Source organism: Thermobia domestica, chromosome 18 (assembly GCF_964235325.1).
Source record: "Thermobia domestica chromosome 18, izTheDome1.hap1.1, whole genome shotgun sequence".
Taxonomy (NCBI): Eukaryota; Metazoa; Arthropoda; class Insecta; order Zygentoma; family Lepismatidae; genus Thermobia; species Thermobia domestica.
In genome coordinates, this window is record NC_137471.1 from 60,166,962 (window position 1) to 60,185,536 (window position 18,575).

Consider the following 18,575-nt stretch of genomic DNA (forward strand, 5'->3'; position numbering starts at 1 on the left):
TCACTTTTACATTAATCTATCGTTTCTGGAGATGTTCGTTCAGCATCCTTCTGAATCCAACGTATGTCCATTGCGGTCCAACGTGGCAACGTTTCGTGAGTTCTTGGTACGTTGCCGCCTTGAAAGGAACTGGAGGAGATGTTTCTCCTCTAGTACAACAGAAACAAGCGAACAATAGAAGAACTACAAGTATGAAACTTAAATATTTTAAAATTAAAAATTGAAAAAGAATCTAAATTATTGTATACTTTTTGCTGTTGGCCATTACAGTTCCTGGTTAGTATTAAAAAAAAAAAATACGCGACTCATGAAAATTGGAGAAAGGCTATGTTCTCAGCCTCTGACCAAGTACACAGTGAGTGATACGTTTGTCTCCTGATTTATCTCCTTGTTTGATGAGTGACTTAACGTCGTTTTAATTTCTTTCGAATACAATTTCAATGGATTTTTAATTTCAAATAGAACTTCAGTGCGAGAATTAAACCATGTATAGATTACCCGGCAACCAAAAAAAAATAAATAAATAAAATAAAAAATAAAAAATAATAAAAAAAATTGAAGGAAGTTAATATTTATTTACCAAGTTCTAATCTTATCTTTTTTCGACCCTAACCGCTTGGTGGTCTGGCAAATTTCAATAGTATTTACCGATAATTTTCTACTGTTAAAGTAGCAATTGAACTAGGCGAGGATATTAAAGGGTTCAGTATTCTTCGTGGTGGGTTTGGAAAACCTATACCAGAGATTGAGAATGTAAAGGCAACCAGGATAGATAATATACCATTAAGAATATGGGGGACAAGGGCAAAAAAAGAATTGTTCCGACTCTATAACGAAACATGTGAAACAGGAGACTGGCCCCAAATTTTCCTGACAATAATCATGATACCAACTACTAAGAAATCGAACCCAAAGAGAGGTAAAGATTATAGAACTATTTGTCTCGTATCTCAAGCAGCTAAAATTTGCTTTGAATTCAGAACAGAAGGTTGTATGGAAGAGCAAATAAAAAAGTTGAGGAGGAACAACTCGTTTTCAGGAGAGGTAAGGGCACAAGAGATGAAATTGGATTACTAATTGTGATCGGTGAAAGATTTATAGAAAAATTGACAGAGTTATATGTATTTATTAATCTAGGAGAGGCTTCTAACCGTGTAAATTGGATTGATATTTTATTATTCGTTTCTTCAGAAAAAACAATGATGGTTTATAGCGTGAATTGAACTCTCATCACATAATATATTCTAGTTGTAAATCCTTTGGTATTAAAAAGTGTTCTTTCAAATAAGAAATGTTTTGGTCTCACAAGTGTTTCCTACTGAGCAAGAACAGAGTAACACCTTGTTACTCTTAAACAATTTGGTGTTTTGAAACGATTTGTAACAAGCGTGTTAAATTTTTCGAATAAGGATGATAACAGTTCATATTTGAGGAGGTTCATAGGTGGCAGGGTGGATCTATAACACTAGTCAACACGATTTTGGCACACAAATAAGAATACCTGATTCTAATATATCTTCCCACGTGCATTCAAATTAGAATCAGTCTTCCTCCATCCCCCCACCATTTTCCCATTGGCACCAACGCGACCTTGAAAATGAGTTATTTTGAGAAATTTGATTTGTCGTGCAGATAATTACATCTGACTTCCACGATAATTACAATAAACATACGATTTATACCTCATTATATTTGCAATGAAATACAATTTACATCATGTATACACAGTGTCGTAATTTTTTTATATAAGAGAAATTCTCTCCAAAAAGTAGTTAACAAGATTTTTTTGTCCCATGTCACTATTCGTATAGATACAGAAAAGAAAATTGCACCAAAAAAAAAAAAATAGACTTATGTCTACTTAATAAATCATGTTAATTCCATTTGAATCGTATTATTCTGCCTAGATACATAAATAGTTGTTTCTATTTACAGATTTAAATTCAAGGCGTTTAGAAAAGACAGAAACCTAACTTTGATGTTTTGTAGTCGGCACGTACACGGACACGCAGGCACAAACACACACAATGCTTTCTGTGGAAAATTAGTTGACTTTTACGATTTTGACCTTCCAACAGTGAATTAAAATATCTAAAAAAAAAAGCAAGAAAATTAATTCGCTGAATTCCATTATCACTTTCAAGACAAGACAGTATTGAGTGGCGATGCACTGAGTTAGATTACGTTCTGTGCTGCTTTGTGAATTGTTTAAGTGAAGGATCGTGTGTGTATGTGTGTGATACCGTACAGGATGCAAGATGCAGAGGAAATGTGTAAATCACCCAGGCAATTTCTGTTATGTATATGGGGAGCTGACGTTTAAATCACAACGTCTGTATTTCACTCCACTTTTGAGGAAGTGTCAACAGTTATATTTTGATTGCAGCGTAGGTGACCAAGATCAGATTTTAAAACACCAAGATAAGAACTGGGCTCCTCACCACATTTATTGTACTTGATGAAACGTCTGACTGGATGGGCAAATGGTGAACGGAACATGAACTTCGGCTTACCCATGATCTGGAAGGAACCAAAGCATTATTCTTCAGACTGCTACTTTTCTATGACATAGATAAAAGGAACAACCAGTAAATCTAAGCACACAGTGCAGTACCCCACTTTGCCATCAGCGATTAGGCCAGTTCCACACAATGCAGAATACTAGAACAGCTTATCTTACTGTGAATGATCTGGCATTACTCAAGAGAATAAAGAGAGAAGCCACCTGGTGGTATTTGTGGGTCATAAATGTAACTAGAACAAATTGAACCCTTTAAGTGGCAGGAATACCAGGATTCTAGGGATCGATTTTGATAGAATATTCTATCAAAATCGATCCCTAGAATCCTGGTATTCCTGCCACTTAAGGGTTAATTTGTTTAGTTACATTTATGCAAAAATACCACCAGGTCGCTTCTCTCTTTATTCTCTTTTGAGCGATGATAAACTTTCTAGTTTTTGAATTGTAACACCCTTCCACCGGGTGTACGATATATAGGAAGCACATCTACATTCGAGCCCCATGTGATAACTCAGGATGAACTAAACAACCTTGTTCGGGATTTAAAACTCTCCAAAATAGACGCTGAACTTCTTGCTTCTAGACTTAAAGACTGGAATCTGCTCCATCATGAAACTAAAGTGTGTGTTTTTCGAAACTGTCATGCAGAGTTTCAGAACTACTATTCTAAAGAAATGACTCGGTTTATTGTTACAATTTTTGTGCTGTCATGGAAACACTCGGACATGAACATGTAAGTACAGAGTGGAGAGTGTTTATTGACTCTTCAAAAACTACTGTAAAGACAATCCTTTTAGCACAATGAAAACGAATTTCCTTCATTGCCTTTGACTTACGCAACTAATATGAAGGAAACCTATAAAAACATCAAAATATTGTTAGAAAGAATTCACTATGAAAAATACAAGTGCACCGTTTGCTGTCATTAAAAGTCATTTCTTTGATAATGGGTTTGCAGATTGGTTATGAGAAATGTTGTTGTTTCCTGTGCGAACAGGACAGCAGAAACAAAGTGCAACATCATATCAAGAACTAATGGCCAAAGCTTGTACCTAGGTATTAGCAGAAATGGGCAGAAGAATGTTGTTTATCCCTCACTGGTGAGTACTGGTAGGATAATTTTATCCCCTTTTCATATAAAGTTAGAGCTACTCAAAACTTTTCTAAAGGCAATGGACAAAAGTAATGCATGATTTTGTTACCTGAAGGAAAACTTTCCTCTGGTTAGTGACGCTAAAATCAAGGAAGGGATTTTGGTAACCCCCCAAATAAGATGTTTGATTCGACACAAAAATATGAGGATCTCTTGACTTCGGTTGGAAAAGCAGGTTGGTGTTCATTCAAAAGTTTAACAGATTTTTTAAAGGAAACCATAAAGCCTCAAACTACCGTGAAAATGAGACTGATTTCCTACAAGCATTCAAAGAAATGGGTTGAAACGTGTCACTAAAAGTCTACTTCCTAGACTCCCAGCTGGATTTTTTCCCTGAGACTCTAGATGCCGTTACCAGTAGTGATGAAAGTGGGAAACGTTTTCATCTATACATCTCCGCCATTGAGAAGAGGTACCAAGGGCAGTAAAGTTCGCAAATGCTAGCAAATTACTGTTGAACGCTCAAGAGAATATTCTAGAAGCCAAACACAGAGGAAAGTTTACAACTAAAACATTTTGGTTAAGGCAAGTGTTCATTTGTTAGCACTTAACACTTCTTTGGCAAAGTGTATGCGTCAACTTTAGTTAAGGTTAGTTTAGCAATAGAAACAATTATGTATTTATATCTCAAGGTACAATAATGTGATTCATATGAAATTAACATTATTTATTAAGTAGGCATCAATCTATTTTTTGGTGCAATTTCTCTTTCTGTGTCACTATACGAGTGATGATATGAGACGAAAAAAAATCCTTACTAAGTACTTTTTAGAGGGAATTTCCCAAAAGTCTTTCTAGAATTTCTCTCATATAAAAAATGAGGGCACAATGTATACATCATTGTAAAGTGTGTTTCATTGCGAATCTAATTAGGAACAAACGTGCTTATGTTGTAATTACCATGGAAATTAATGTAATTATGTGCACATAAATAACAAATTTCTGAAAATAACCCATTTTTCAAGGTTATGTGGTTGTCACGGGAAAAAGGTAGGGAATGGAGGAAACTGATTACATATGTGAATTCTACGTAAAAAGCTCTATTACAATCAGGTACTTTCTCCCATGTACCAGAGATTTTTTTGTCGATTAGTGTAACTAAAAATTAAACAAAGCCAATATATTTTGAACGATGATATACGTTCTACGTATTTTATTTGAAATTTCTGAATCATAATTGCATTGTGTGAGAAGTAATTATAATTATTGTAACTTGCTTACAAGTAAGAAAAGTGCACTTCCTTTTACTTGCAGGTCTTTTAATATAGACAAGACACAATATAGGTTGCTTAATGTATCACACAGGACAATTTAGGCTGCTTAATGTATCACACAGGGAACACACTCTGCTGGAAGGAGGCTTAAACTGCAAACATTCTCTTTGGAATTCCATGGTCTCCAACCAAAATAGAAGGCAACAACAACAAATATAATGTTTCTTGAATACCATCATTCCAGTATGAAGTACAAATATTGAAAGATTTTATGTACTATGAGATCAGCTAACAAAAACAATATATATGTACCATTTAACATAATTAGCTTCACCACACTACAATAATCAAACACTTAAAACAGCTGTAAAAAGATTTGCGAACCTAAGCCAAATTCACACCTTACACAAAATATACACAGCGACGCGTAACAGCTAAGAGTAAAGTAAGAGATTACATCTCAAAAATAACAGATAAATATTACGTTTACTTGTGGGAAATAGGTACATGTGCGTATCGCCATTTCCATTCCTATGTTTATATACCTTCCAAATGTTGTGCTTCCCCTTCCACTGGTATAACGCTTACCCGCACATCATAAATAGATTACAAATACACATACAAACCGAACAGTTTAACATGTTTATAAACTATACAAACACTTTCCAAGAACAAAGGTCCAAATTAAATATATTATCAACAACAATATTGGAACTTCGCCTCAAATTCGGCGATTTAATTTCTCATTTTTATTGTTTGTAGAAAGCACTTATTACATCGTGAATTAGAAATCGATTTTCGTCAATAAAAATTGTTTATTGGTTGATAGGACTCGATCTACGAATCGGAGACATCTCTCTACACGTTTGGCATTCTTTATTTTCTGTAATAATTTCGTCCATAGGTTCGTAGTCCGACGTCTCCACTGGCTTTTGTCGTATAAAAAGATGCCGCCGTGCAGTTTCTGAGCGTGTAGTTTCAAATCTACGCGGAGTTCGGGGTTCGACGTGTACCTCCGTAATATGCAACACGGGAGTTGCTAAATCTGTGTCTTGGATATTAGAAGTCCTACTTCGAGTCCCTGTAGTAGCTCTTGAGGACGGGCTGGCTGGTCTTGAATCTCTGCTACTTGCTCCAGACCAACCTCTTTCAAGCGTCGTTCCGCTACCAGCGCCACGTCGCGATGGGGATCGCGATTCATCGTGAACTTTCAGGGTGACTGGGCAGTTTGGAATATGTAAATCAAGGGCCATAGAAACTTCAGAATCTGTCCTTTGAATGACACTAGCACTAGCTCCAAGCTCTAAAGATTCTACATCGCAATCTCGTTCCTGGCTGAGATTCTTCCGAGGTCTCCGGAAGATTGGTGAAGAGCTGTCGTGAGGGCGTACTGCTGGATTGTCCATCGAGAGAGCTTGCCTCTGTAGGACAGGACAAGGGAGGAGATACTTGGTGTTATGGTATTGAGCAACTGGTTGACGGGAGAGCTGGGTACAAGGTTTCGACGGGGTTGAACGGGCTGCTTCCTGGTCCGTCGGGAAAAGAGCAGCTAAATTGGGTGCCGAAGGGCACTTGGGCAAACTCCTTCTCGGAGGGCCAGGAGAAGTCTTGCGATCACTCGTTGAATCGACTGAAGCCTGGATGGCGCATGAGAACTGGATGAAGGCGGCGGTGAGGGCACGCCGACCGACATCAGTCACGGCAGGGGAGACGCTGCTGTTTCCCCCTGAGGATGCATCGCCGCCGCCTCCAACCACTCGAAATACGCCAAGGTTGTCCCACTTGGTCTGGCTACTCATACTTCGCTTGCCGCTAACCGACTCCGAATGAGACGGTTTCTGCGGACTCGATTTGACCTTGAACCTCGCTGGGACGACCTTGGCAGCGCTATCCCTGGCTTCAAACGTCATTACGCAGGCAGCTACCACGATGAAACCTGAAACGAAAAAAAAAGATTAAATGCGTGTAAGATTTTTTTGTTCATATTGTTGGAGTTTCACATGATACTAAATATCAAAATTGAAATTTATAACTTTTACAAATTAGCTCAGAATTGCGTTGAAATTAAGATTAAAATTGTACTCCTTTGATTCAGAGAGACAATTCACTTACAGATAAATAGGATTGCATGTATAAAGAATATAAACTTATATTACATTTTAAATCTGTTTTATACATTTAATTGGTCACAGGAGTTTAGTGAAAGAGATCTCACTTGTGGTTTTATTTCAGACCATGGGGTTTCGTGGTGGACAACATTGTGTCCATGAATTTTCTCGATGTTTTGGCGTTTCCTTCTGCATTCTTATTACTAATCCTTCGCTTTCATTGATAATCCCTTCTAATAAACAAACGATATATAACAAAACGTTACACATACAGGGTGGCCCAAAAGTAGATTTACAACCCTTCGTTGATCAAGTATAACAATCTAGTTTATGGATTTATTTTCCCCGGCTCTTCCGAGCTTAAGATGTAAGTAAAAACACATTAAGAACAAATAATAAAGAAACTTAGTCTAACTTATGCATAACAATAAGAAATAATATAAAACGCAATGAGCTGAGCAGTACGGTACTGTATACCTACTTTTGGGCTACCCTGCATATTACCATATGAAAACTTATTGTTCACATTGACATTCTACCGTTATAAATTGCTACTAGGTTTCTGAGAGATCTGGTTTACAATTTTCTGTATAAAAGTGGACCAACTGGACGAGAACCAATTTGGCCGTAAAGAAAATGATACAGGAACACGCACTAAACTTTATCGTTCCATTTTTGAAACTAAATCACGTTACAATACAATAATTAGTGAAACATTTTCTTGTGAAATACGAACAAAATTATAAGATTTTCCAAAAAAAAAAATCCCCCAAAGAGAACTCACCCTCAAATATAAACTATACCTTATAGATTTATCCACAACAGAATGAAATATTTGCATTAAAATAAGAAAATCGCAGAGGTCTTATTTCAAAAAAACTGTCAAAAAATTATTCCACGAGTAAATTACCCTTTGTGGATATACTCATGGAAGTTGTTTACGAAGTATATAGAAATATAAATGAAACATTTTTGAAGTGTGGCAAAACTCGCCTGATTCGTTTTTCTAAAAGTAATCTGAAAAAGAAACCTTCCTTTGTAATTTCATTGGTAAAGAGTAATTTACGCAAAATTATGGAATTACTAATGGAATATTTGTTATTTTATGAGATATGAGCAGAATCGCCTGAGTCGGTTGTTAGAAAATCGTCTAAAGAAAGAAAAAAAAAGAAAACAAGAAAGAACCCTTTCGTACATTTTCCAGGTCTAACGAGCTATGCTATAGCATTAGATTATTAAGTAAACATTTTTTATAATAGATGAACAATTTCATTTGAGTCATTTTTGATAAATTCATCCGAAAGCAACTCAGCCCCAAGGAAAAATTACCCCTCGTACCTTCTTTCGAGCACAAATAAATTATACCATATTGTCAGGTTGTAAACGGAATTTTCAATTATGAAATATGAACAAAGGTGTTTGTGTCATGTTTGAGAAAATCGTCAGAAAAAAATCACTTACAAGAATAAGCTGCTTCTCCTACAATTCTTTTCAGGACAAATGAATCATTCCATAGTATCAGGTTTATATTCAAATATTAATTTGTGAAATATGAATAAAATCGGCCGAGTCCTTTCTGAGAAAATTGCAAAAAAGGAACTCACTCTCAAGAATAAACTACTACTCGCACATGTTCCAGAACTAACGAACTATGTCATAGTATTGGGTTATTAATGAGATATTTTCTTTTAAATGAAAAATGAACAATATCCCCTGAGTAAGTTTTGAGAAAATTGTCCAGAAAAAAAAATAACTTAAAAAACAACTATCCCGCGAATACAGGGCGATTCAAATCAACACTGACTACTTTTGGAAGGTGATTCCTGACACCAAATAAGACGAAAAGTATAGACCAACCTGGTTGCACAAATGCTTTCTTATGGAGGTATAGGCTGCCGAAAATGTGGAAAAACGAACTTTAAAGATCCGTACCTCCAAAAGTATGCGACCTATTGTAGTAGGATCAAGACTTCGCTTAGTAAACAATATTTGCGCTATCCAAAAATACACGTTTCAGAATCTTAAGGTATTCATGCAACAATTTTTATAGAGGAAGTTCGGCTACTGGCATATAATTTGAAATACTCACCAAGTTGCATAAGTACCGCAGGATTTTGAAATATGAATATTTGAATAGGCTACGTGCTAGTTCCTAAATGAAGTCTTAATCCACTAGGATAGCTCCCATAGTATTGGAGCTATGAATCTTGAAAGTTTACTTTTTCATGTTCTCGACAGCCTATAACTCCGAAAGGGACGATTTGTACACCCAAGTTTGTCTATACTTTTGGTCTTATCTTGATATCAGGAATCTCCTCTCAGACGTTGTTGGTGCAGAGACGAAAACTGTATTTTCAGAACAAAAGATTTCTGACAGATTATCATGTTATTAATGAAGTGTTTAGTTGTAAAATATGAACAATGTCGAATGTGTCATTATTGAGAAAATCGCCATAAAAAAAAAAAAAAAACTCACTCCCACTCACTACTACTTCTCGTCCATATTTCCAGAACAAATAAATAATGCCATATAGTGAACTCCTTAATGAAATATATATTTATGAAATGTGTAGAAAATCATCTGATTCGCTTTTCAGAAAATTGTCTGAAAAAACTCACCACTAATGTATGGTCGCATAGAAATATGTTAGTTTGCTCTAAATAACCCAGCATCCATTTAAGGGTTTCACAATCTAGCTCAAAACCTAGAAGGTGGTTCCTAAATTCAATTTTAGTAGTCTTCAAAATAATTCATACGTTTTATCACTTTCTTAGCTGATTTTTAATATTCACCCGTGAGAAGCGTACATAATCAACTTTATGCATATTTAACAAGATGTCTACATACATACACACTTATTTACTACGTTTCCATAGCAACAACTCTTTTTCTAGTTTTTCGATTACAAAATAATCTCTCGATATCTCTATGTGTGTTTCTTTTCTTTATATATAATACTGCTCAAATAATTCGCCTCTAATCTTTTTTTATAAGCTGGCACAGATTGCTAATACTATATATACAACGTTATCGTTGTAAACCCTACAGAAAATTATATGGAACCATCGGAAAGGCATATTCTTCAAATAAGAAAAAGAAAAGAGAATGATCAGAAATCGACGCACATATATAATAAATATTTTGTGTTTCGGGAACAAAACGGCGAACTTACGTGTGTGTACAGGACCTAAATATAATAAAAACGTTTATTTGGTACTTTGGTCGGAAACTCCTAATTACGAAGATAGATCGGAACTAAAGCACTTGCTCTACAACCAATTCCACTAATTGATTAAAATTGGTCCCAACTTTGTAATAAGACTTTATCAACCACTTCTCACGTCAGACAAACATTTTCGCACATTGAGATCCAAATATCTTATTCCGTGCCAGCCTTCGGAAAGTTTTTGCGGAGCGTAGTGCAACGCAAAACACACACACACACACACAAACATATATATATATATAAACGAGGAACGGGCAAAAAAATTTTACAATCGTATGGAAATGTTTTTAGCTATTTGCATGTAAATTATGTACGAAAATACATGGCGTCTGGAAAGAGTGAAAGTGTAGAAGAGGGAAAATAGAATATCGCGCGGTTAAAAAGTTCTTCTATCTAAGGGGAATGAAAGCCAATGATATGTATGCAGAGACGAAAACTGTTTGTGATGAAACGTGCCCATCCGTAAGCACTATTAAAACATGGAAGAAACAGCTGAAATGTGGACGGATGAGTTTGGAGGACGAATCTAGAGAGGGAAGACCGTGTTCAGCGATTGATGACGACATGATTGGAAAAGTGGAAATCCTAATGATGGTTGACGGACGAATAACCATAAAAACTATTGTTAATGAGTTGAAGCTTTCCCATGACTGAGTATCCATTGGATGATATCAATAAAACGGAGAAGTTACTCATTACGCCCAATTTTCAAGTAGTTACTCGCATTGGTATCAATAAAAAGAGAACTGAGCACTAGTCGTCTCGGCTGACCTCGGAGAAGCCCCGCCCTTTTGAAGTAACCACACCTCTATTCTCGAGCCGAGTAAGTACTACGCGTTTGATATCAATAAAAATCAAAGACTCCTCTATGATGCTAGTAACTTCTCCAAATTTGTGGAGCAAGCTAAATAGGTGACTCCGTGCGAAATATGGCAGAGTATATGATTGTTTTACTACGTAGAAAAACTTATAAACTGCATAGAAATGTTGGAAATGGAGATTACAAAAAGCATTATAAGTTTATGAAAGAAAATGTAGTGATTAGCACAACATTTTTTAAGGAGAATCAACCGAAATTCGGGGTGGTGGACTACGTAATGATGAAAAGATGCGGGTTTTCTTCAAGGGCGCCGATCCTGTGGGGGCCCGGGCTCCCCAAAGCTCATGTGGATCCCCCTAGTGTATTTATGAATATACAATATTTGGCATAATTAGAGTGCAATTTGTCTTAAAATCCTGATATATATACCTTCTGCATCTGAATGCCCTCCCCCCCCCATTTACAGAGAAATCGGTGCCCTTAGTTTTCTTGCGTTACGTGAGTGATCCGGGATTCAAAGTCGGAATGTCAGGGGATTCTGGTGTGACTCAAAGTACTGTCTATGACTACCTGAAAATGGATTGTTTCCGGAAGTGTGCGTAATATACAAACAGCAAAGGCAGAGTGGCAAGAACAATATACATTTCCGGGTGCTATCGGAGCACTTGACTATACACAAGTGGCATTAAAGAAACCTAGTATTTTGGAGAGTAATACGTTAATAGGAAGAGCTATTTCGTGGCTAAGCGGTTAGCGTACATGCCTTTGGCATAGGAGACCCGCGTTCGATTCCCGGCAGGAGCTCATGTGGTTTGGATTCCACGTTAATCAGTGGGTTCTGTCTCATATAGGCACGCTACTGAAAAGGACGTTAAACGAATAATCAACTCAACTCAACGTTGATAGAAAGGGTGTATACATGAGAATGTATTTTGTTTATGTCAAGGCGAAAGGGGACACGTATGGTGTGGAAAACGCAATCAGATGGACGTGATTTATGACGTGGGTGGCTGGACTTTATTAAAAAGAAAACAAAGGAGCCAAGTGTCTGATTTCGTTCTTAAAGCCAAACAATCTACAAAGACCTTGGACAACACGTGATATGCGCTTGTCGTGTTAATCTTGATATTGCTGGATTCCAATCAACATCCGTCAGCTCAAATAGGTTCATTCCCATGGTTTCAGTATTACTTTTTTCTTTCCCGTTTTTTTTATAATTTTTTCTTCTTTTTTATTTTTGTTTTATTCTCGCTCGAATATTAAAGATTCTCTTTTGAATTTGTGTCTCAGTCGTAGATGTATTTGATATTTCGTTGCATTTCACTGTAATTACCTTCAAAGTTTCGGCTTTCCTTCGTTTACTTTCTGGTAGCTGTGACTTTGAAAGTACCACTGGAAACTCTTTTAGAATATCCACAAATGCACTTTGATTGAAGCTATCGTTGCTACTTGCCCGTTTCATGGCTTTTAAGATACTACGCCATAGGTTAAAAACAACGAAATGACTGCGCTTTGAATGGGAGAAATGAGTAATCACTTCTTTTGTTGATACGACTCAGTGCTACGTGCAGAGGAAGCGCGAGTAAACGTCCATAAATCTGGAGCAGACTAGACCTGAGTAGTGGCTTGTTTTATTGATACGAAATTGAGGGAGGAGATTACTCCAGGTGTAGTTACTCCGATTCTCGAGCAGGACTTCTCAGGAGTAGTTACTTATTTTTATTGATATCACCCATTATCTTGCATGATCACCTGCATCTATCCAATGTGTCTGCACGGTGAGTTCCAGGGTTACTCACTTCATTTCAAAAACAGCAACACGCTGATTGTGCATTGGAAGTGTTGTCTCTACCCAATGAGAATTACTTTTTCGATACCCAATGGATAAATGTTGGGTATATCACTTTGACCCAGAGACTAAAGTGATGAGTAAACAGTGCAAACAGCAGCTCTCCACTTCCTAAAGAGGCCCGTTTGCAGCCTTCTAAGAAGGTCATGCTTTCAGTTATCTGGAATTACAAGGGTGTTATTCTTACGGATTATCTAACTTACGGGTATAATGTGACTGGGACATATTACAGAGGTCTCTTGAAAAACTTCCACGATGGTCTAAATGAAAAGCGCCGTGGCATCCTAACAAAGATGTTCGCCTGTTAGTTGACAACGCCTCCGACCACAAAGCTCAGGAAACCATGTATCTTACCCAACGCCTAAGTATCAATTACTTCACCATCCCCCATATTCATCTGACATTGCGCCGTAAGATTTCTTCTTGTTTCCAAAACAGCCTCTGAAAGGACGACGTCTTTCTTTAGATGTGGAGGTCTTTGCTGCACTGGAGGACTGGTTTTCAGCCAATTTGACACTTTCTACAAAGAGGGATAGTGGAAGCTGAAAGACTGGTTAAAGAAAAGTGTTTGTTTGCTTGGTGACTATGTAGAGAAAGATTAATCATATGTCTGCATTTGGCTCTTCTCCCTCACTCCTTCATAGTGAGGACAAAAACATATTGACGGCTCCTCGTTTAACGAAAATTGACCCCTGAACACGTATTTGAAGTTTGAAGATTGTTCTGTTTAGTGTAGCCACCATACGACTAATTCCACTAATTAATCGTAAGATTGAAAATTAGTTTCCTTGTCTTGAGGTCATGAACACATATGTAATGTTTGTCGGTTTACTCGCGGAACACCCTGTACATAAACAGGTTGAATGGAAAACGTTTCTTTTTTTAAGTCAGCCAATGAAACTAAAAAAATGTTTGAGCTCGCATGATGATTGTTTTTCTCTGTATTGTTAGGAAATTTGTTTTCACACCTGAATCCCTGATACTGCCAAACAACATTCACATCTGTTTCTTGATTTACGTTCTCACTGGAGATTTCTTCTATCAAAAGAGTTACCTGGGAGAATGAAGGCTCTGAACCAGATGTGAGATCTGAACATAGCTCCGATGGGAATAAAGGATTTACTTCTACTTTTATTTTTTCTGCTACATCTCTTGCATCCAATGAAGTAAGAGTCTGTCTGTTAGATAACTACTTCTCATCGCTTTCTGGTTGTGTACTGATTTTCCTCTTTTGTTTGCGATATTCCTTTTTCAAAAAAGTATATTGGTTATTATAATTTGCTTGTTCACATCGTCACTTGTTTTACGTTGTTTAATGTGCCTAACTATCTTTTGTGCATTCTCTACTCTCACAAAAATCTATATTCTAACATAAATTGCAGAGGACTGGTTTCTGATAAAAGAATAAATGAAATGGCCACTTTCGGATATTACCAGAAAGCTATCGGTCGTATAGCAGTTATTGGATATCCGTGCGTTATCCATCATATGGGAATAGTACCTATACCTAGGCTTAATACTTAAGCTATCCCAGATATAGACGTAATGTAGACTTTATGGGGTCTATTCAGTTTTCATTTCATATTTGATTTATATTTTTAAAGTAGCATATTTATGGGGGATTCTGGGCGTAAGCCCCCGGAAACAAAATCATAAATACGCCACCATATATGACTGGTTCCAGTGAATAACCGGCTAAGTCGACTTTTTTTGAAAATAGAGATTTTGCAGGTATAAGCTTCTTTTGGTGAATTCTACATTGTGTAGAAGCGGCTAAGGCGAATTCTTAGAATTGAGGAAGTTACAGCATTTTGCATAACGAGTTATGTCAAAATTAACCAGATAACTGCTGTAAAATTTAACTTAAAATTGCTCTCCTGTAAAATATACTTTTCCCGACTTAGTCGGTTATCCAGTGGAACCAGCCATATATATATATAGTAAAATTCTATTCCTTACAGTTTATAGAAAGAGCTAGGTTCAATAATTCAGCGTTCGGAATCGACTCTCTCTATCGGTTTATTTACAATTCCTGAAATAGATTGCAATAGTATTCACAAAGAACAGTAGTATATAATTCTGTAATATCAGGTTCAGGGTAAATACAGGCACCCCTCTACCTGACGGTCGAGAAGGAATTCTCATTAGCGTACCCCTTAGTGCGTGAGGGGTTGTAAGAACCGCTCTACTCCACTACAAGTAGAGAGGGTTAAGGTACCCTTCAAGGCTACGCTGCAAGCCAGGCCGGGTGTGGTAGGATTCTCTCGCTGCTTTGCTGCAAGCAGCAAAGAGAGGTAAAGACTAGGAATCGTTAGCTCCACTGCAACTTAAGAGTCTGGGGAAGAGTAGGCAATTCCTACATTCCACTGCAAGTCTAATGAGGGGGGACCAATCCACGACTGGTGAAGATCTCCCGGCTACGTACCACTATATAGCCGTCCTGGGGGCTGTGACGCTGCTGTTCATCATGTTGTTCGTAGGAATCTCCGGTGGTCTATTATCTGTCTGTTATAGTAAATCCACGTGGAGTGTAGTACTCTGTTGTAAATCCATGTGGTGATGTTTACAAACAAGAGCGTGAAGTATTGTTTGTATACAGAAGCACGTGGTACGCTACAACAATACATACAATATATATATATATATACATATATATATATATATATATATATATATATATATATATATATATATATATATATATATATATAGATATAGATATAGATAGATAGATAGATAGATAGATATAGATATATATAGATATATATATATATATGATGCTCCTGGTCAGTATGATGAACACATCCTCTACCGTGGCAAATTAAAAGGGCAACACGTGTGACTTAAACCAGGGGCGGATCCAGGACGAACTTCTGGGGGGGCGGTGGGCTACTTTTAAGAGCTCCAAACTCTGGGATGGATTTTATTTATATATATAAAATAAGAAATTTTCCTCTCATGGGGGGGGGGGCAATTGCCCCGATCGCCCTCTGGATCTGCCACAGACACTGGTTGCGTGTTCGCCGCCCATGAGACAGTACGTATTCGCTGGTGCTCCGTCCAGTGACTTTATCGTGAGAGTAGCATTGAATGCACCTACGTAGGGTTGCTATTCGTCCCGGAAAATCCGGGACCGTCACGGAACCGAGATCTACGTCCAGGCGTCCCGAAAATATTTCTCGGGAATCTTAAATGTCCCGGATTTCAGCAAAGAAGGAAGAAAGGGAATATTAAAGTTTTTTTTTTATTTTTTTTTTTTTTATTTTTTTTTTTTTTTTTTTTTTTTTACAGAATTAGATATACAACTGTTCTCTTCAACTACTGACTATGACAATTCAAAAGTTGAAAAATGAATACTTGAATACATAAAACATGGATTTAATGAAATTCACATTTTGAGATTCAACGAAGCATTTGTGCCAGTTATTTTATTATTGACTTGTGTCATCTGTTCATCAAGATCTTGCTTTAATTGTCCCATCTGTTGATCAATTTTAAGGTCAAGTTGGTTCATTCGTTGATCCATTCGATTACCAAAATCTTGCTTTAGTTGTACCTCAAGTTGGATGATTCGTTCCATTTTTTGCTTTGATTGTTCCACTTGCTGTTTAATGAGATCGGCTAAGTCAGAAAAGTTCATTTCCCTGTTAGCATTTGATTCTGCTGCATTTCCAACGTCAGTACGACTCATTTTGATAGTTCTGAAAATGTTTGTGCCACTCCTTAATAATGTATACTCCGTATTGATATTTCTTTTATCAAAACTATGTAACCTTAAAGTCAATCTGAACACTTAAATTTTATTGCTTAGGAGATTGTCTACTGAACTTCATCCAAATCTCCTAAGGTCCTGCCGGTAAACCACCAAATTATATAACAGCATAACTTGTTGTATACAGGTCCTCAGTCATATTTTTAGCTATATTATATCACTAAATTGACTCAAAAAAATTATATTGTATTTATTTTTCCGTGCTTTATGGTGACACACAATTATTGAAATAAAATACACTTCTATGATTGCGGATACATACTTTATATGATGGTTCGTGAACTATTATATAGTTTTTTTTTTTAAATAAAACGTTGTTATGACAACTTACAGACAAAAAAACTCATCAAATTAACATATTAGAATCAATTTTGATTAAATTTCCTTTTTTGTATCTTCTTCTTCTAACTATTTAGTGCATAATTTAAAATTACACATTACCCAGAAGCATAATAAAATATATTTAGAATTACGCTGAACTTACAAAGATACGCTGAAAATACAAAGATATCTTTACAGATTTCTATCACTTCCAAGATTAATGGAGGAATTAGAGTGGAAACGGAACATATTCTTGGGACATGTAATTGGTTACAGAAGACGGCTTCTCGTTCTGTTGCTATTTTAATTTATAGCGGTCAACGTTAATACCGGAAATAGTGTATTTCTGCCACTTCTTGATGGTTTGAATAGATTGTTAACAGAAAAGATGGTGCAAATTCTTAGAAAGGTAAATCTATTCGATAAAATCCACATCTCGGTCTCTCTCGTATTGGTTTTGTTCTATGTAGGTCAATACTGAAACTGGAAGTTGTAGTAGATTTGTATCACTTCTGGTTTTAGTAAAGCTTTAAGAGTGGGCATAAAAAAGTATTCTTGGATCGCTAAATCGATTGCAGAAATAAATCTTTTCCCACTAGTGAATACCGTTTTAGCTCTATATCAACCAATTTTAAAATGGGAAATTGTTCCGGAAACTCTAACACTTCCGATCAATATATTATATCCATTAGCGAACCTAATTTCTATCTTTTGACCTGTCTACATTCTGACCAAAATTATTGGTGATCAATCAAGTGTTGGATTTTTTGAGATTTTATTTGGTCCCCCGGGTGGATGGACAAAGGTGATACAGAGTCAGGGGCGCACAAACGGGAAGAGGGGTTCCACCGCGTCCAGACGTCCCCAAAACTTCCTACCTCAACATATATTTGTACACTTTATCAATAAAACTTTACTTGTTTCACAGCGAAATGATTGAAATGATATGAAATGAAATCTTTGAGTTTTACGTCGCACGCTTATGCCGGTTAGGCTAAAGGGGACGGTGATGATGAGTAATGAATGAAATGATGGAATGAAGAAAGTGGGAGGAAACGGGACAACCCCGAGAAAACCCATGCACACGGTGTTTGTCCACCACAAAGTTCACTTGGCGGGGGCTGGGATCGAACCCGGGAACCCTAGCACCAGAGGTGAACGCTCTACCCGCCCTGAGCCACCGCGACCCCCAGGGAAATGATTGATGTAGCATGAAAATTTGAAAAACTTCATCTGTACTTTTTCTCTTATGAAAACAGTCTTCTTATATCACTTTTTTTCTGAAAACATAGGTGAAAATATTTTACAATTACTTACTATCTCTTCGGGTGAACAGTTTCGAGTTCAATTTTCGGTGGAGACATTCGGTCGAAATAGTATGGAAACTTTTTCAGCTACCCATCCTGAGTGAGCTTTTTTCTGGGTTTTTATCATTCACACTAGGCAAATTCCGGAATAGCACCTAACATGCAGCTCCCAGGCTTTGCATCCTCCCTTCACTTTCCTCGGATAATGTGATCGCCGAGAGACGTTATCCCTCATACGTGACGAGATAACATAGCCATAGATGCCGAAAACTCAGCAATCTAA

At 36.9% G+C, this 18,575-nt stretch overlaps 1 protein-coding gene across 1 annotated transcript in view; it reads right to left on the minus strand.

Moving 5' to 3' along the window:
• Window positions 1-2,867: 2,867 nt before the first annotated feature.
• Window positions 2,868-18,575, minus strand: part of LOC145675893 (uncharacterized) — a 791,086-nt gene continuing 775,378 nt past the window's right edge. Inside the window, exon 4 of the mRNA XM_081746687.1 lies at window positions 2,868-6,824. Coding sequence (XP_081602813.1) covers window positions 5,704-6,824 — 1,121 coding nt within the window. The 3' untranslated portion in view covers window positions 2,868-5,703. The remainder of the gene's footprint in view (window positions 6,825-18,575) is intronic.